The 21,264-nt window shown below is 39.3% G+C and overlaps 1 protein-coding gene across 1 annotated transcript; it reads left to right on the top strand.

Annotated features, from left to right (window-relative positions):
- Positions 1-1,204: 1,204 nt before the first annotated feature.
- On the top strand, positions 1,205-17,325 carry sav1 (salvador family WW domain containing protein 1). Its single transcript, XM_080202660.1, has 5 exons — positions 1,205-1,518; positions 3,709-4,146; positions 9,015-9,285; positions 10,725-10,874; positions 16,184-17,325. The coding sequence occupies exons 1-5, from the start codon at positions 1,425-1,427 to the stop codon at positions 16,395-16,397; spliced, it is 1,167 nt and encodes a 388-aa protein (XP_080058786.1). The 5' UTR covers positions 1,205-1,424; the 3' UTR covers positions 16,398-17,325.
- Positions 17,326-21,264: the final 3,939 nt, after the last annotated feature.

Genomic DNA, 21,264 nt, shown 5'->3' with positions numbered 1-21,264 from the left:
CCTGTACACTCTCAGGTTTGGGTAATTGATCTGTTTTCTCAGCACGCGGACATGTTGCTTGACTCTCCTCTCATGGTCCCTGCGCCTACGTCGAATCTTCAACCGAAGTGCAGTGATTTTAAGAAGACAAGCTATGATACACCTGTGTGGTGTGACGTACTGATAGTCAAACATGACTCCTGATCAAGTTCACAATCTGCACTGGATTCTGGAATCCCTGTCAGAAAGATTGTTCACATCAGCTTATGGGGGCTTGCATAAGTCGTTTTTAAGCATTATGCTTTTCTAAAGCCTTTGAAATAGCCAAATTACATTCTTGTCAAAGTAAATGCGGAATTTCTTTTCCCATATATAAAATTTACTATTTAAAAGATTTCTAAATCAACATCAGAGGTGGGGGGGGGGTGGATTTCCCAGACCCATTGGCCCCGATTGCAAATCACACCAGCCTGGAGAACTGGGAATTACAGTAAAAAAGTTTATTCCAGTCCAACGCCGGCACATCCACATCAGAACTGGGAATTAGCAGGAAAGGGAGAATCCCACCTATTTGACGCTGCTATCACCTGCATTCCTCATTAGCATGGGCACTTAACGCCAATTCGGGAGAATCGCCCCAGTCATTAAAGATTCTTAAAAATGGAATACACCATATGCTTTGTAAACACAAATTTTACAAAATAACTTTAGCTGAAACTTATTACAACCATGATTCATACCCACCTTGTTACATATAAAAACAGCGGAATAGCATGACTAAGTTGTAAAGAGATTAATATTTCTATTTCTTCTACTTTCTGCAAATTGGATACATGTTTTAAGCACGTATACAAAAAACATCCACCAAGAAAACTCCAAAATCTCTGCTGCCTTTCCTCGCTGCAACTAATCGAAGAATGAAAGCATCTAAAAAAAATCAATATAAAGATTTGCCTATTGAGGGATCCAGGCGAAGGTAGCGCCGTCCCATCAGCACAGCGAAGCCAGCAGTGAATACATTCCCGGCCGGAACATTAAATCCAGCGCACTTTTAGTACGCATGCGCATTTCCCGCGTGATCGAGGTGCTGCCCGGACACTGTGCGCATGCGGAGCTGCGCGCCCTCCATTGGCTGACGTTTGTAAACATTGGTGAGCACCGTGCCTTCTGATGCCCGGCATTCCGCGGGCTGGTCAGGCCTCCTGATTCCCGGCATTCCCCGGCTGGCAAGGGATTGCCGACATTCCGCGGGTTAGGTAGGGCTCCGCCCTGCTGGCGTTCCTTGGGCTAGTCAGGCCTCCGGATTCCCGACATTCCCCGGGCTGGGCAGGCCTCCTGATTCCCGGCATTCCGCGGGCTGGGCAGAGGGGCCAGGATTCTGCTGCGAGCTCCAGGCAGGATGCGGGTGCCGCCATGTTAGAGGGGCGGAGCGCTTCTTTAAAGCAATGTTATCGAGGAAGAAAAGTAAAAACGAAGCGTCCAAACCGCCCGAAGTGCAAGGGAAATACGTCAAGAAGGAGACCTCTCCGCTTCTGAGGAGTGAGTGGTGGGCCAGGAGGGTGAAGGTCGGGTCCGGGCTGGGAAAGGCCCGAGGTGGGAGGGAAAGGCCGGGCTGAATGGGCAGCTTTTAAATTTCCCTCACTGTTTCTCAGGGAAGCCCACTGGACGGGGATCCTGACACCTCTCTCTAAAGATAACGTTATGCTGCATCTTGCATTTATTATTACAAAAGTGTTTATAAACACGGAAAAGAGTTGTGATTTGCTCGAGAACGGCAGCGAGGAGAGGGATATGGGCGAGGTTTGTGGTGGATTTTAACTTTTGTTGTTGAAACCCAGCACAGCAGATGTGTTGCGAATCCCGTTTTATTTGCACTTTTTTAGTGTCCAGTAATGTTAGTCGCAGAAACAGGGCAAGATATCTTTAACAGAAAGTAGCTGATCCCGTACTTTGCTATTTAGGCTGCGTCTTGTACTTCACTCAGTCTGAAAACAATAAAAGCAGAGATGATGATTTCAACCATGGTGAGTTTGAGGCAGACTTTGAGATGGATAACATTAAGGAGGTGGAAGCAAATTATCTTTGTGATGGGGACATCTCAAAGCTGAAAGGATATTAAGAGTTGCAAACAGTTCAGCCTGAGACAATGGCCATGGAGGGAATGGAGTTGTGACTGAGTACAGGAGAGCTAATGCCATTATTCAAGAAGGGATGTAGGATAAACCAGGTAATTATAGGCTAGTGTGTCTAACATCAGTGATGGGAAATTATTGGAAAAAGTTCTGAGGGACAGAATTAATCTCCACTTGGTGGAGATAGTCAACATAGCTGAGTCAAGGGAGATCAGATGTCTAACATTTTGATTTATTTTTCTGGAGGTGGTGACTCGGTGTGCAGATGAGGACGATGCAGTTGATGGAGTCTGTATGGACTTCAATAAGTTTTTTTTAAACAAAGTTCCACATGGGACACTGATCAATGGGGAAGAGTCTGTGGGATCCAGGGCAGTTCAGCAAATTGGATTCAAAATTGGCTTAGTGGCTGGAAGTAAAGGGTGATGGTTGAAGGTTGCTTTGTTGCTGGTAGTCTCTGTCTAGTGGCATACTGCAGGGGTCGGGCTGGGTCCCTTACTGTCTATGCACATGATCTGGATCTAAATGTGGGGGCTGTGATCAGTAAGTTTGTAGACGGCACAGAAATTGGTGGTGTCGTAAAGAACGAGGAGGAAAGCCTTAGATTACAGGACAAGATAGATGGGCTGGTCAGAACGGTGGAATTTAACCTTGTGTGAAGTGAAGCATTTTGGGAGGACTATCAAGGTAGCGGAATACACAATGAACAGTAGATCATTAAGTACAGAGAAGCAGAGGGATCTTGGGATGCATGTGCAAAGATCCATGAAGACAGCAGGACAGGTAGATAAGGTGGTTAAGAAGACATATGGGATATTTGCCTTTTATTAGCTGAGACACAGTTGCGCGAAGGGACTAACCCTGAAAGCTTGTGCGTTTACTATCAAATAAATCGGTTGGATTAAAACCTGGTGTTAGACTTTTTACACAGTGTAAGAGCAGGGAAGTTATGATGGAGGATCATTAGAGCTAGAGTACTGTGCAGTTCTGGTTGCCGCACTATAAGAATGATGTCATTGGATTAGAAAGAGTGCAGAGGACATTGGGTTGAGATGTTTCAGCTATGAAAAGAGGCTGATTAGGCTGAAATTGTTTTCCTTCGACCAGAAGAGCTTGATAGATTACAAAACTAAGGAGATGCGGATAAGAAGACATTTTTCCCCTTAGTAGAGAGGCCAGTAACTGGGGCATGTAGATTTAAGGTAAAAAGCAGGAGATTTAGAGGAGACTTGAAGAAAACCTTTTTCACCCAAAGAGTGGTGGGAATCTGAAATTCACTGTCTGAAAGTGAGGTAGAAGTGGGAACCCTCAACATTTAAGAAGTATTTAGTTGAGCACTTAAAACCCAGGGTATTTAGTTTTGTTATTAAGGAAGTTACTAGAGATTAACTTGGAGGCAAGTTCTTGTCTTGCTCTGCATAACGTTGTAGAGGATTTTGATATCTGGTTTTGAAGAAATAACTAGCTGGAATTCAATATGCCTGTTAACAGTAAGAACCTGCTTTAACCTGTAAACAGCTGAGATAAGGTGAAAATTACACTGAAAACATTATTCTCCTATTTACAGCATGTAATAGTTGCTATCTTTTGATTACAGATTTAATGCCTTCATTTATTCGCCATGGGCCAACCATTCCGAGGCGAACTGATGTTTTAGTAGAGACAGGAAGTTCTATTTACCCTTCAATTGATGTTGTTTCCCGAAACCAAAGTTTCCTGCGCATACCTGTCCAAAGGCCAGCACGTGAAATCATTAGACGTGAAAGCAGCAGGCCTTCAGGACCTTCCTATATCACACGTAATGAAGTTCCTCAAGAGTATGGTGTCTCATCACAAACCTATCTAGCTGAAATTAACTCTGAGAACGGTGATGCTGGCCAGCCTACAGCCCGTTATTATTACCATGAACCATATTATGAAGATGGACAAAGACGGCGGCAGGTAGCCGAGCGTTTCTGGGATGACTACAGATATTATGATCACAGTCCTGATCCTTTTCCACAGTTACCACAGGGACAAAGCAGGCATCCAGGAGGTAAGCTTTCTGTTCATGACTATTGGCTAGGTGCAAGTGTAGGTTAAAGCGTATGGAGTGTTTAATCTGACTTTTGATTTATCATTTTGCTACTTTTTCATGTTACATGGCAGGTGCTTCATTGCTTTGTATAATTTGAAGGATATTCTATTTTAAACATGTTGGCTGCAATCAAATATTTCACCATAAGCCTAAGAAATTTCAGCTGTGAAATTATCTGAACTCATTACTGTCATCAGTACATTTTTTTTGGGAAGCAACTGCACCCATCTCTGCTGTATTCATTTTAGTTTCAGACTATCACTCTAGTAATTTGCACTGTGTATTTACATCTTTAAGAACATATTAGAGAGCTTTTCCTTTTGAAGTGGTTCAGGGCCACAAATTCTGGAAATGAAACTTATAATTAAGTTAGCTTTTAGGGTTACTGGTTTAGACTGGTGCTTCAACTTTCAGCATTTTTTTTCTTGGTGTGTTAGTTTTGAAGTTCTAAGATTAAAACGAGCAACTATAAATTTTCTGGAACTGTATTAATTATTTTCAGCCAGGAGTGAGATGTTGCAGCTTGTGATGGAATATTCTCTCTTTTACACACACACACACACACACACACACACACACACACACACACACACACAACACATCTTTGCTAACAAATGGCACTATTAACATCACTCAGATGAAGGCTTGATAAGGATGAAGTGCATGCACTACTGTGCCTCAGCTTCAAATGTTATCCATTTCTTACGTCAGTTGTAATTAAGGCTTCTGTAACATCAATGTTATTTGTATTTGGAATCCCTTCTTTTCTAAATTCTGAAATCCAATAATACAGGTTCAGCTTAGGGAATTATTGAGTCATCCAACCTGCAGATACACAAGGGCAGTGATATTCATCTCTGCTTACAGGCACACAGCCACAGAAATAAAGGAGCTCAGCTTGTCCCTATCAGTAACAAATTAATCTTTTTGACATACTTGCAGAATCTTTTATACCTGTGCAATTAGCAACGTTTTTCTCTTTTTTTGTTTTCATTCCAATTCAATCCAATCAAGTCCAATTCAGAGTTCCAGCAAGTTGAGACATCCTCGCTCCAAGCTGACAAGACAGGGCTGTCACCTTCTGTCTTGGGCTTGATCTACATGACTCAAGCTGATTGGAGTAGGCATAGCTCCTCCTCCATGGCTTGATCTCATTTGCATCTTAGCCAAAAGGCTGAGATGTTGCTTTAAAAAATTGCTTCAAATGAAGCTAAAATGTAACCTAATGACTTCAACCAAGTGCAGCATGTCGCTACTACACTTGATCTTAACCAAAAGGCCGAGAATTGATCAGAAAAATAAAATAGGTAAAGGCTCTGGACAGGAATTGTCTCTGGTGGTGAAAATTATAAGGACAGTAGGCCGTGCCACAAGTCAGTTGAATTTTTATGATACATCTTACCGTAGGTGTTCATAAATGCCATGGACGTGTTTCATACTCGTATCTAAGGAAACAGTTGTATTTGTTTTTTTAGAGTTGGGTAAATCAATCAGAGTTAAACTGCACATAATGCCACAATTGTTTATTCTGCACTTAAGCACGTCATTTTGCAAAGGCCAAAAAGGGTTCACTCCTGTTTCCATTCCCAAAAGGCAGGGCAGCTTGAAGAAAAGTTCACAATTGTAATATTTTTGTGCCTTTTTGTGTAAAGGGCTAGTGGAAATTAACAGTGGAGAATTTTCACTGTTACTTGAAGATGCATCACCTGATAGCTCAACAAATGTATCTAGCCAGTAACTTTCAGGATGGCCCAAGCTTCAGTCCCTAGCCTGTGGCAAGTTCATTGCCCTCAGCTGAGGTGAGAGAAATTGATCTTTAAAAAATGCCCAGAGATTGAAACAGAAAATGTTTGAGGTCAGTGTATCTCATGAACTTGAATGATCTTCAGTAGTTAGCACCATTACTCAAGCAATGATGGATATCAGTCTGGCTAGCAGGATCCTGTCATCACAAGAATTTTTCACAAGTTCTTAACGAAGCAAACCGGTGTACTTGGCTTTTGGTTGGCCTCATTTAAACAACCAAAATATTCATGAAGCTATCTGCTTGAATCATTTGTAGGCAGAGCAAATGTTGAAAATATGCAGCTGGTTCACATTTTGGGTTTAAGTTTCACCCAGGTCGGAAATTTGAAAAATGAGTGTTTTCATAGAGTTTGAAGGAGAACAGAGGAATATGCAAATCGTAAGTAAATGAATTGGAATGACTTGTATTTAGGAAAATGAAGGTAGGTTTAAGGAACTTGTATTTGTAAACATTAAAAGTAAGGCATAGTTTTATGTGAGCTTAATTTAATGTTTCTGTGCCTGGAAAGGGGCTATTGTTAGATTTCATGCTGGACAAAGGTGTTTGTATGCATGGGGGTTTGCTTCAGTTCCAGCTGGAATTCCATTTTGCTTATAGAGAGCTATGGCGTGAAAATAAATATAGTTTAGCTCCAGTTTTAGTTGGAAGCCAGAGGCAGTTGGAAATGACAGGCAGCTAGAGAAATAACATTTCTCTCATTTGTTAGAAGAAAAACCATACAGTGGAGGAATGTTTTAAAAAATCAATGCCAGAAATCTAAAGAGCAGCTATTTAAGAAAACTTCAGAAATGAAGCAGAGTTTCCAGAAGGTCTGAATTTAAAGGAACAGAGAGGAACTGGGAGCAGAACAGAGTACTGTTCATTTCAAGTCACAGAACTGAGAAAGGTTCGGTTGGTGAGAAGGATAAAGAGAGGCTTCTAAAATATTCCTAAATTTTATAATGTCTTATTACTGTCTGGGAGACAAATTTTAAAGTAATTGGGAACAAAGTACCAGCTGGATCTCAGTTTGTGTAACTGTCAGGGTAAAATAATCCTTAAAGGGTTGGTGCAAAATCTTGGAATGGAGCTTCTGTTAAAAGTGGAGCAGTAGCTTTGTTTCGGAGTGTTATTTGAAAATTCTGGATTGGATTCTGGGATGCAGAATCTTATGTGAAATTACTGCTGAAATTAAAGCACTTTTTTGGTAGTGGAATTTGGAAACTCTCGTAAGACAATCATATGGGGGGAATTCTGAGGAGATATCCAACGGATACTAACTTGTGTGTTAATTAGACCATTGTAGCTTTAAGTATACTGTGCCATCTGTGGTATTCTTAAAACCCGCATGTATTTGTTACACTAAGGGGAGTATAATGTATATTGTATTATAATCCATTTTTTCGTGTTAAATCATATGTCTTAAAACTATTTAACTGTCCGGTGACGCACAGCCTCTGCATTTAATTAAAAGATGTAATAGTTGCTCTTTAGAGCAAGATTGCCATTCTGGGACCACCATATCCATTGTAACATCAACTGGGATTGTCTTCAGATTTACTTCATATACAGGGAACTATAGAATGATGGAAATGATCTTGGTGAGTCGATGAACGACAATAAAAAATGTACAACTTGCTAAGATAGTAAAATGACATGGGAAGAGCCCAACAAAGAGACAAGAATGTAGGGCAGGTGGAGTGAGAGCAGAAACGGAAGGAGAAAATTAAAGAAAACCCGCTGATACAGGAACCAAAAGGAAAGAAAAAATATTGAAGCCTCTTCAGTCTACCAGTCCCTAAAAAATGGCGGAACTATGTTCTGCCAAAGAGTCTGCCTCTTCCACCTGCTCCCGAAAACTGCGATATGCTATAATCTCAGCATCCTCTCCTGTACGGAAATGGGTTTTAGTTGAGATACGAGGTTGCTGAACTCGGTATTCTGAATGGCAGAATGAAGAATGTCTGACTAAAGGTGAACAGGATTCCTAACGTTTGCATTGTGGAAGACCAAGATCCTCTACAGACAGATCAAAGGTATAAAGCAAAACAGTCATCCAGTTTGTTCCTTTCCCATCACAGATGTGCTACGTTTATGGTATTTTTAATCCAAACTGTGGAAATTGGTTTACTTGAACGCTCTTGCTGTCTCTATGGTGTTGTACAAATAGTAGTCCAGGTCTTGTTTGTAGCAGGAAAAAGTAGTTTCAAACTTTAATTAAACAATGATAGTGACAGTACTGTTATGTATTGCCAATGTCCTGAGATTTCAGCCCTGTTTCGATATGCCCATCTCTAACCTATCCATTTAAACACTTGTCAAGTGATTTGTATGGTATTTGCATTGTATCTTTATTTTTGTTAAGCTGGTGTTATAATTTGCATAAGGTAAAGCACCCTATGATTTCATATGAAGGTCATGTGTACAATTACATGAATCTAGTTTTGGTGTTTACCATTTATCTGCCCCGTATTGTGGGCTCATATGAAGGAAAGATCACTTGGATATATGATAAGCACAAGTGGACCAAATAAATGTATTGCGATGTAGTTTTCAGTGGGAAATTTAATTGTACTTGCATTGATACTTCGGGCCATAAAGTTTCAACGTCAGTTCTGAAATTAACTTCAACAATTTTGCAATCGTCAAATAAATCTATGAAAACCAATGGGTAATTTGTGTAATTCTGTGACAACAGTCCAGATTCAGTCCTTTTGTGGCATTGGCATTTCAGTCATGTTAAAGATATTTCTTAAAAGCATATCCATTTAGAATCATGGAAGAAGGCCATTTGGCCCACTGACTTCATGCCAGCTATTTAGAGCAACCTACCTCCAACGTTGTAGCCTGCATGTTTATTTTCCTCAAACATCTATTCAATTTTCTTTTTATTTGAGTAAGGTTTTAAATTTTACTTTTTGTATGTAATATAAAATTTTCTGTTGACAACCCCAGAATTGATGTTTTTGAGACATAGATCCACATGTGATTTGCTTGCTTCGAGGGAAGAATATTTAGTTTATTTTCTGTCTATGTTTAGGAATAGGCCGAGTTCCTTCAACATCGGTGGGAAACCTAACAAATCATGGCTCTGATGAATTGCCTCTTCCTCTTGGTTGGTCGGCGGACTGGACTATTCGTGGAAGAAAGTACTATATAGACCACAATACTAACACAACTCATTGGAGTCATCCACTTGAAAGAGAAGGCTTGCCGCCTGGGTGGGAGCGAGTGGAATCGCCTGAATTTGGTGTTTATTATGTGGATCACATCAACAAACGAGCTCAGTATAGGCATCCTTGTGCTCCCAGGTGCAGTAAAGGATTTATTTGATCAAAAATTGAGTGCAAGTTTTTGTAACAAATAATATTATACTTAAATACACTAAAAGTTAATGGATCATTTTAACACTGCTGTATGTAGCTTTACAGCCTACTCTCGTTGCTTTACATTTAAGAATTTAAACTGTTCAGTGAGTTCTACAAAATAAATACAATGCTTAAAATGTAAACCATAAGAACATTCAATTAAGATTAGATTGTAAATCATGTTAAACATTGCAGAAATAAATGAAGTACTGATCTAATAAGCAAATGTACCTTCTATAATCTTCATCTTACTGTTCAATTATCAGTTGGGTGCAAAAATAACATGTTTTCAACATTACATTTGTATCTTGCTAATGGAGCTTGTCTTTTTTTTAAAAAAACTTCATTCTCCTATGGGTTAATTGGTATGTTGTGTTTTATATGAAATTCTTTTTATCTTGGGAGACACGGTACCAGCATTCATGCCCAGTATCCACTCAGCATAATTACAAGGTGTTACATTTTATGGGATTCAGTCTCATTTATCTCGAATGCCAATACCAGACTGTGCACTGCGTTGAATACCCTGCAAGAATTTTCACTTGGACGTCGAAAGCCCTCATTCTGTAGTAACTTGACAACCTTGTTTTAATTCCCTGTGTAAATTTGTTGATATTGCAACAGGATGTTAATCCTGTAACAGATTATGTCATCAGGCATGTATATTCCATTTTGTTAAAATATTTCTGTACATGAAAAATATTTTGATTTTCAATATGTAGATATGTTTTGCATCTTACGGTTGCTATCAATTTACTTGTAAATATGCTTTCTTTCATGCAGGCACAATGACACCTGAGCTTCCATTTTGTATTCCCCTTGGATATTTTACATAAACTTCCCCAAAGTGTACAAGTAGATATTTCTCCAAGTGGCTCATCTTTCCTGCTAGCCTTTTGTTTTACTGAGTTCACTTTTGAGGTTCTTCTATAATTTTGATTTGAGGGTAGTTACATCCAACATTTTATGTATCCAACAGACGTTAGCCTGGTCTTGACTGCCAGTGTAACTTTTTCTTGAATTGAGCAATGGCTGTGCTAAGCAGCTATTGTAGGGAGTAAGAACTCTTTCTCCCTATCCCCACAATAAGAGGCACTTTGCCAAAGCAGCATAGCTGCCATTGGTAACTTGGTAGATTGGAGGAATAGACCTGATTCCATGTAGATAATGAAAGTGCCAATGTTATGTTAATAAAACCAAATTCTGTGTGTCAGGATCCAAATAGATTTATTTTTTGCATGGCAAATGGCACTTTTGAATTATTACATAAAATTCAAAATCTGATGTAATTGAATGTATCTCTTCACCTCTGGAAACTATTTAGGTAAGGGAAGGCTGGGTATGTGTCCATTTGTTGTTTGATGTGTGAACTTTTTTTGCAGTGTTCCTCGGTATGACCAGCCTCCACCTCTTGTTCCTCCTGTCACATATCAACCACGACAAACTGATCGAAATCAGCTGGTTCCTGCAAACCCATACCACACAGCAGAAATTCCAGATTGGCTGAAGGTCTATGCCAGGGCTCCAGTAAAGTAAGCATTCTCCAGAAATATTGAAGCAGGAATAGTACTTTAGTGTCATTCCTGTAGTAGCATATTTCATTTATCCAAGAATCTGAATAAAATCAATGCAAAGATTTCTGGTTTTTACCAATCTGAAATTTAATTTTTCACAAAATGGAATGAATTGAAGAGTAGATGATGCATCCTCTACTCGGTAGTTTGCCTGAAGTACTTTTTTATTTTGTGCACTTTTCTGCACCATGTCCTTAAGTTACAGTGAGGGCTATATCTTAATTCTTCAACAGCTGCTAGCAGTGTGCTACAGAATTAGTTTTTGGGACCAGAAACAGGAAATATACATAATTCCTTACCCTCGCTCTTGGAAGCTTCTCTTCCAGCCAGCAGGAGAGCAGAGGTCGTTCTATCACATGTTATGATACTGATGCTCCTTGGTAACTGACTGACTCATTACCACTGAAGATTTATATAATGCTCACCTGAATGCTCCCTTTTGTAGAGCCATGAAGATATACAGCACGGAAACAGGCCTTTCAGTCGAATTCATCCATGCTAACCAGATTTCCTGAACTAAACTGGTCCCATCTGCCTGCGTTTGGTCCATATCCCTCAACCTTTCCCATCCATGTACCTGTTCAAATGTATTTTGAGTTTTGTAATTGTACCCACCTCTGGCAGCTCATTCCATATATGTACCATCCTCTGTGAAAAAACTGCCCCTCAAGTCCCTTTTAAATCTTCTCCTCTCACCTTAAACCTATGCCCCCTAGTTTTGGAATCCACTACCCTAGGGAAAAGACTGTGGCTATTCACCTTATCTGTGCCCCTCATGATTTTATAAACCTCTGAGGTCACCCCTCATCCTCCTCTGCTCCACCGAAACAAGTCCTTGCCTCCTTATAACACGCATCTTCCAGTCCTGGTAACACTCTTGAAAATCTTTCCAGTTTAATAACATCCTTCTTACAGCAGGACAACCAGAATTGTATGCAGTATTCCTAATGTGGCTTTGCCAATGTCTTGTACAGTTGTAACATAAGTTTCCAACTCCTATACTCAATGCTGTGAGTGATGAAGGCAATTTGCCTGATTTTGAACCTTTGTAGATGATTGATGCTAGGCACAATGATGGACACCACTGACGCAAAAAAAATTGAAGGCAATATGGGCAGGTGGACTTTGTTAATCATCTGAGCCAGGATTTTGTTTCTTGATTTTCTTAACTATTGTATCCTCAATGTTTATCCCAGCATGTGCATTGCCCTAAATGTGATTCACTAACAGCCTACTCTCTATATGGAGAGAAATTCCTAATTTTTAGATAGAGTTGACAATGATATCTTATAAAAAGGACCAGATTATCTTTGATATTACAAGTCCTGTATTTTTTCCTTGTTGGATTTTTCACAGGTGCAATATGGCATTGCTAATAAGAGCATTTTTAAAAGATCATTTTTATGTGTAAAAACACTGCCAACATTGGCAATGCATAAACTTTAATTTTACTGTTAACGATGGTAAAGATTCTTTTATTTTTAAAAATTGAAACAATGGTATTATGATCAAGTAATCAACTAGTGACCAGATAATCTATTTTATTACTATTTGAGAGACTTGGCTACCACAGTTTCCTACTTTACAAAAGTTACTGCACCTGAAAAGTATTAATTGGCTGGAAAAGCTTTGGATTTCCTGAAATACATTATGTAACTACAAATTCTTGGAGAAAAATACACAAGTTCTTCATTAATTTGTAACACTTTTCTACTCCATAAAATATTTTGGAGAGAATCTCACCTTATTCACGTAGTGCATGATGGAGGCTCCTCTTGTTCTGTGGTTTTTGAATTGTTTAGAAATTACATTTTCTTTTTCTCCTTGCCCCAAAAATGGTCAGTCCTTCAAATCAGTTGTTGTACAAATAAAATGAACTATTTGATTTTGAATTTATCACAGATGAACTGCACAGTCAGAGGAATATTCTGAAAGACTCACTTCTTCTGTTTGAGCCATTGACTTGTGTAGAACAAACCCGAGTAACATGCTAGCAGCTCCTCTGTAAAAAAAAGAAAAGCCAAGAGATTTATTACACGTATTGCTATAGTTGGAAGTTAGGTGTGCAGAAATAGTTTCCAGGAGAATGCACCTGAGGTGGGAGTTGAGTTAAGCAATGTGTGGGGAGATTGGATCAAGAATGTGTTTTGAATATTTTTTTCACATGTGAGAATTTAATTTACAAGGTCTACCATTCCTTTAGCTGTTTAAAAAAAATCTTTTGTTTTTCATTATAGTGTTAAATCTGGTGAAATTTGATGGGTGGCAAGTGGAGAGTTTATGTCTAGTTCTCAAAATTAATTGTACGCTGCTGTGCCTTGGTGGGAATCCTTTCATTCACCGAATCTCATTTGGCAATTGTAAAATGAGTGTTTAAAGAGCAATGCATTTACTGACCATGTAAACAGCTGATGTAGATTTAGCAACTTTTTGGATGATGTGGGGGATGTAACTTTTGATGTTGACCATTGGAATTTAATAAACAGATCAGCTTTCATCTGTCTTAATAGTAATTTGGTAGCTAGATGAAATTTATGGCTATTTGTTGATTTGCACAAGAGCAAAAAAGGCTTTCCTTACTCACTGGTGTAGGTAAGTGGTTACAAAGTACTTTAAAGGGAAACAATGAAGTTGGCCATTAAATAGAGAAATCATGCTGGTTTACAAAGGTGTCTCTGAAAGCATTTCAGACCTTTCATGTGACAACAGATCCAGCATCTGTTATACAGCAAGGTGACAAGGACAATGGCCTGGTGGAATTTGATTTTTGTCTTCAGCAAAATGCAACACTGCTTCCAGCAATGGCAGCCAAGATCTATCATGAGAATTCAGTGGCAGGACAAATCACAAACAGCGAAATCTTCTATTGTGCTGGGCTCAGCAGCATAGAGACCACTCTCCAAAAAATTCGACTTTAATTCAGATGCGCTCACTGTACTAGATATCCCAAGCCAACTATGAAGTTCAAAATCAAATAAGAAGCAAATTATTACGTTGGGGAAGTGGAATTTTTCTACTTTGATTAGTATGGAAGACTAGCAAACGCTCAGTCAAAGATGAGAAATTTACGCTCACCAGAAAGGTGCATGGTGATCTTCAATAGCTCTTGAGGCTACACAGTTGAGCCATGGGGTTGCTATGTCCATCTTTATTTAATGGTGGCTGTCAGATGCTAAATTAACTTCTGTGATCACATGTTAAGAAGTAATGATAAACTAAAGTTGTCATTCCTGGATTGTCACAAAGCAAGTCCTGTTGCAAGAACAGATATCTGGCCAAGGATCAGAATATACTTCAATATTATGTTGCAGTGTAATACTGGCACTTACTGTTCAAACTTAAGTCACTAAGGTGAGATTTGGATTGTGACTGGTGCCATATAAGCACACCCTGGAAAACAGCACCTTTAGCAGAACATGGGATGAGAGAAATTTGGAAAAATAATGGTGGGAGGAGACAAGAATTTCAACCAAGTTGTCAGCATTTTTATATAGCGTACACAAACTGAATGCAATGGGGGTCGGGGGTGGATCAACATTTGTTTTTTAAACATAGCAACCTACAAATTACGAGTAGGACACTCAGCCCCTTGAGCTTGCTCCACCATTAAGGTGATGGCTGATCTGATTTCACCAAATTCCCATCTACCCTAAAGGGCAGCATGGTGCCACAGTGGTTAGCACTGCTGCCTCACAGTGCTAGGAGCCAGGGTTCAATTCCTAACTTGCGTCTTTTTGTACGAAGTCTGCATGTTGTCTCTGTGTCTGCGTGGGTTTCTTCCGGATGCTCTGGTTTTGTGTCTGTCTGAAAAGCCATGCTAAATTCTCCCTCAGTGTACCCAAACAGGTGCCTGAGTGTGGCCACTAGAGGATTTTTATAGTAACTTCATTGCAGTGTTATTGTAAGTCATCATGTGATACTAATAAATAAACTACCCCACATAACCTTTCATTCCCTTACTTTTTAAGAATCTACCTCTGCCTTAAAACACTCAAGATCTTACATGTTTCAATCAAGTAACCTCTGCCGTTCTAAATTCCAGCAGATACAAACCTAGCCTGTCCAATCTTTCCTCACAAGACAACCTGTCCATACCAGGTGTTGGTCTAGTAAACTGTCTCTGAACTGTTTCCAATACAGATACATCCTTCCTTAAATAAGGGGACCTGTACTGTATGCAGTATTCTAGATGTGGTCTCACCAATGACCTGTATAACTGAAGCATATCTTCCCTGCCTTTTTATTCCATTCCCCTCGCACTATACAGCAGCATTCTATTAATCTTCTTAATTACCTTATACCTACATACTCATTCTTTGCAATTCATGCACTAGGGCACCCAGATCCCTCCGCATCTCCAAAGATTTTACAAACAACAGATGGGGGGGCAACTTTTTTTCTAGATATAAAATGCTGAATTTAAATTCCAGGTGTACGGTTGAGTGGTAATTCTCTTTTGTCCTAGTCAACCAGTCTCCATTTGAACTAGACTACGTGAAATTCTGCCTTGGGCTGTACCCCTGGAGTGACTCTAGAATCAATTAAACTTTTTGTGTGTATGGTTTTATATTTATATGGCCATACTGATAAAAAATTAGGCCCATCGAGTCAATGTTAGCTTGCTGCTGAACAATCCAGTCATTCCCAACCTTCCCCCCCACCCCCCAATCTGTAATCCTGCAAGTTTATTTTACTTAAGTGCCTAAATAACTTCCTTTTTGAAATCATTTTATGATCTATGCTGCTACCACCTTTGTAAGCAGCAAGTTCCAGGCCATCATTATTTGCTGTGTGAAAAATGTTCTTCCTTGCTTGCTGGGAGTTTGGGAAATGCTGGAGTGTTAGCAACTATGTTGACAAGGAATCCAGTTTGAAGCCAAAATATATTTTGCTTTAATCTGAACTACTTTTAAATGGTATGTTGCGAGGAATGACTATATTGTGTTACAATCTGATCGATGCAAACTGTTCACTATACGAAGGCTTCAAGTACCAGGACATACCATTTAAAAATTTGGAATAGGTGATATATTTTTATTTTGGGGAATATGGTAATTAAAATAGTTTTATTCTGGGATGCAGGAAAATCATTTGGAATTCTTTTGAATATAGGATTTACTGCATGATGCATATAATGGGTAGTGTATTATTAGTCAGTGACTTTCTTCTACAGTGAATATTTTTAATTGCAAATTAACTACGTAAAGATTAGGCATGTGCTGTTTTCATCACAATGTTGATGTTGTTGGTCTTTGACATCATTACAGATATGATCACATTCTGAAGTGGGAGCTCTTCCAACTAGCAGACTTGGATACTTACCAAGGATTGCTGAAACTGCTCTTCATGAAGGAATTGGAAAGGATTGTAAAGTCATATGAGGCTTATAGACAAGCACTTTTGACAGAACTTGAAAATCGCAAACAAAGACAGCAGTGGTATGCACAACATCATAGCAAGAATTTTCCAGCAAATGTCTGACAGCCCAAATATTTGAACACTATAAATGGTTTTACTTCATAAAACAATTTTCTTTCACATACAAAGTACCACGTTTGCTGCATTTCTGATGAAGAAAAAAGTTCAGCAAGGAGAAGATCTTGCTGCTAAATTTCAACATTGACCAATGACACTGAACATGCTGCATAGAATTTGTTTCTGTATATGCTGGTTTATCTATTTTACCAAGTCTTTATGCACTCTGTGCCTCAACGTAAAAGTACAAATATTCCTCCAGAAACAACAATTTTGCAACAGACATCAAGATCTGCTTGTTAAACTTTGTGTGGGTTGTTAACTTTGGTTCATGAAATAAGCTAAAGTATCCAACACTAACTTGGTAAGAGGACATTAACGTGTCTGTGTTTACATACGAAGCCAAACTCCCAAAGGTTTTCTTGTGAACATTGGAAGCAATGTTTGATATTATAATGGCATTGTTGTATGCCAACTTTTTTAAGAGTCGTGACATGAAAAATCAAAAACAACCAATTTGGCATTCCACTGTGCTCTTTTGTCTTTTTTAAATTACTTTAGCTGCATATATTGCATTCATTGAGGACAATTTTGCATGGGTGCAATGAGGCTTATTTTGGCTTGTTTAGCAAGCAGTTTATTTAAACTGACCAGTCACCAAGTTATTTCAATTATTTTGCAAATAAATCAGGGATACAATATTTTGAATCTTGTTATCTATAAACTGAAGCATTTTATACAAACTGTAATAATGTTTTGTACAAATAAGCTGATTAGCAGGAGTGTATTTTCATAGATGCCATGCTTTAAATAGATTGAAATTTCACACTATGTGGTTTCTGCAATTCCGTAGTAGACAAGATTGCTATTTATTTTTTATTTAGTGCAATAATATGTATAAACTTAAATTTTCAATAAACCTATTGTAAGTGTCCCCTATACTCTTCATTCATTCTCCAACATCAATTAGAAATTGCTACCTATTTTGGACAAAGAGATCCTATCACTAACATTAGTAACTTGCCATAATTGAATAAATAAGAGCAGTAGCATATTTTTTAAAAACCACGTGTTAGAACATAAGAAATAGGAGCAGGAGCCCTTCGAGCCTGCCCCACCATTCAATAAGAACATGGCTGATCTGAAGTGGATCAGTTCCACTTTCCCGCTTTCTCCCCGTAACCCTTAATTCCCTTGTCTATCAGAAATCTATCTCCCCGTGATTTAGATATATTCAACGAGGTAGCCTCCGTTTCAATGGGTAGAGAATTCCAGAGATTCACCACCCTTTGAGTGAAGAAGTTCCTCCTCAACTCCGTGCTCTAGTGCCCCCCCCCCCGGTCCTTATTTTGAGACTGTGCCCTCTAGTTCTGTTTTCCTTCCTAAACGGGAAGAATCTCTCTACCTCTACCCTATCTAGCCCCGTCATTATCTTATATGTCTCTATAAGATTACCCCCCCCCCTCAGCCTTCTAAACTGTAACGAGTACAGGCCTAGTCTATTCAATCTCTCCTCATAAGCTAACCCCCTCATCTCCAGTATCAGCCTGGTGAACTTTCTCTGTACTCCCTCCAAGGCCAATATATCCTTCCACAAATAGGGGGACCAAAACTGTGCACACTACTCCAGTTGCAGCCTCACCAATGCCCTGTACATTTGCAGCAAGATCTCCCTGCTTTTGTATTCTATCCCCCTCGCTATAAAGGCCAACATTCCATTTGTCTTACTGATCACCTGCTGCACCCGCAGACTGAGTTTTTGCGATTTGTGCACAAGGACCCCCAGGTCCCTCTGCACTGTAGCATACTGCAGCTTTTCACCCTTTAAATAATAATCCTTCCTACCAAAGTGGATAACCTCACATTTGCTAACATTGTACTCCATCTGCTGGGTCCTCGCCCACTCACTCAGCCTATCCAGATCTCTCTGCAGACTTTCCGCTCCCTCTACACAATTCGCTTTTCCACTCATCTTCGTGTCATCAGTAAGTTTTGTTGCCCTACACTCAGCCCCCCCCTCCAGATCGTCTATGTAAATAGTAAACAGTTTCTGTGCACTATTCTTTTTGGAGCATACAATTTTCATTACCTAGTAAATTCTTCTGAAACTCCATTGTTTGGTTTCAATGAAGTTCCTAATTCCAAAGTTTTTTTTCCCTTATTTTTGGCTAACTGTGGATACTATGATGTGTGCTAAAAATTCCATATTTGGACCACTAAGACAAAGAGGTACTTGAAATTGCAAGAGCAAAAATAATTCTTTTAAAAAGTGACATCTTGACAAAGTGTTAGTATTCATGTGATTTGATTAGATATGGAAAGCTACAGCAATACAGAGGACAAAATGGAGGGCAGCAGGAAGAGTGATCAGTCTAGGGATGGGGATGGGGCTGCCTCACAGTGCCAGGGACTTGGGTTCAATTTTGGCCTTGTGTGGAGTTTGCACTTTCTCCCCGTGTCTGCATGGGTTTCCTCCTGGTGCTCTGGTTTTCTCCCACAGTCCAAAGATGTGCAGGTTAGGTGGATTGGTCATGCTACATTGCCCTTTAGTGTCCAAGGATGTGCAAAATTTGGGTGGATTCGAGTGGGGTTACTGGGAGAGGGTTTATGTAAGGTACTGTCAGAGAGCCGGTGCAGGCTCAATGGGCCAAATGCCAGCCTCCTGCACTGTAGGGATTCTATGATTCTAGTTGGATGATAGATATCAGAGAGGTTGCAGATGAGCTACAGTAAATGTGAGGATGATGCAAGTCAGTTCAGTGTGACATTTCATAATGGCAGAAGTAGCAATAAGCAGCAGCAGGATTGGCCCATCGGAATTATTCACTATCACTATCGGAATTATTCACTATCTAAACATGAAAGAATCTGATTTGGTAAAGAGCACTTGGGATTGCTTAAAGAATGACACACAGCTGAGCAAGGCCAACAGCATCTCTGAACAGTTGGTGACAGTAGAGTTCTGCATTTGGGCAGCTTTCTCCAGTGTATGTCATTAAACTTATCCATGTCCCAGGTGCTCCAGTGCAATATCTCAACCAACAGAGTAAAGCATTTAAACGCAGTGGCATTATTACTAGCTTTGCCTGTCCATTCTTGCTACTACACAGTAACTTGTATTTTGTCAGCAATTCCCACTCTGCACAGAAATAATGCACACTGGGAAGCGGCCATAGCCAGTACATCACCTACGTATTCAAGGTAACTTCAAATTAGGTAGGGTGCATGGAATCTTTAAATTTCATAGTGGTGGTGTGCTGATGGTTGTACTAAATGATTTATTTCAAAGAATTAAATTCATGGATGTTTATTAGTGGTTTGGAGTAATCCTGTATTTAGCAAAAAACTGCTCAAGATCTTTCTAGCTATTTCAGGAAGACTATGAAAAAGGCCAGTACTTTGATTTGAAGGTACATTGGAACTGCTGCAGTTCATGCTTGAGTAATCAAACCCCAAGTCCAAACAGTTCTAATATTTTTATTTTCTAATTTGTGATACTTAAATACTGTGGGTCCTTGTAAAAAGTTGTTTTCTTAAGTAATAAATCCTAACTCCGGATATCTCAATCTTTTAGTATTGGCAGGAGGAAATGAGAAATCTATGTTGAGGGTTGTTCATCTTTGGAATTCAGCACCTTCAGTCAAGGCTGGGTTATTTAATACTTTCATGGCTGAATTAGACTTTTTTGGTCTAAGGGAGAGTCGAACTGTGGATGTTGGGAATTTGAAATAAAACATAATATTGAAAATATTCTGCGGGTCAAGCAGCAAGTGCAGAACAAACAGCCAAAATCTCAAGTTGAAGTTCCAACAATTTTCACCAATCTGCAATTTTAACTGTTTCTCTCTCCACAGGGTACTCATTGACTTGCTGATTGTTTCCATTACTTTTAAGGGTTTGTATGTTTTAAACTACCATAACAATTATCAACATTTCATCAGTTAAAGGTATACTACAATGAATTCCTTTCAATTCCTCAATAATTGATCCACAAGGTATCTCAAATTTCAGTTTGGCTGAATGCATCAGGGGGTCTTTCCATCTGCCATTGTTAATGGATTCATAGACACTCCAAATGAACTTTGTACTTTTATCTATATGATTTTTGACCCTAAACCATAAGGTCAGACCAACTCGATAAATGAACCTCCTTCATGGGTAGTTTTTGTCACTTCAGCCAAAGCACTGGGGCTGAAATTCTCAGGGCTGATGGATATTATGTGGGTTTTTTGAGGGCATGAGTAAAATTTGGGTTAAGCCCTCCATCCACCATGTTTCTGTTCCCTCAGTGGGGTGAAGACTTTGGTGCCATTAGAAGTCAGTATGGGCAACATGAATTGGGTAGCATATTCAAAGTTGTTAACAGCTATGTTGTACAGGATTTGGTGTTAAGGCAATAGAAAGATCAGTATTCTTCCTATAGGTTACAATGATATCCTAGAATTGAATGGCCTTTTTCTCATTACTTGTGAATACTACCTAATTGCACTTCAAGTACCCATTAGTCATATTTATGCTTTGATGCTCAGTAACATTGCAGATGTTTTACTGGGGAAAGCATTATAATTGTTTAATCCTATCATGCACATCTGGGAGGGTTAATGCATAGAAAATAGAAGTGGACGTTCTGGCAGTCAATTATATCATGCCAATCAATGGCTCTGCTGAGATAAGCTATGTCTTAGCGTGGGTTAAAGACCTAAGCTCCTTTGTTGGGTTCAGAGACAGAAATACCTCAGAGCTATTAGCATAATCACCCTTATTTCTTCCTACTCTGCCAACCAACCACAGCTCTATTTTTAAACAGACACGTTTATCCCTCAACCTTAATCTTAAGTTAATAGCAGAAGGTTTGATGTGAAGGTTACTTGTT

This window comes from Carcharhinus amblyrhynchos, chromosome 14 (genome assembly GCF_965287045.1).
Source record: "Carcharhinus amblyrhynchos chromosome 14, sCarAmb.v2.hapA, whole genome shotgun sequence".
NCBI lineage: Eukaryota > Metazoa > Chordata > Chondrichthyes > Carcharhiniformes > Carcharhinidae > Carcharhinus > Carcharhinus amblyrhynchos.
Note: the sequence above shows the minus strand (reverse complement) of the source record. Positions and strands in the feature narration are given on the sequence as shown.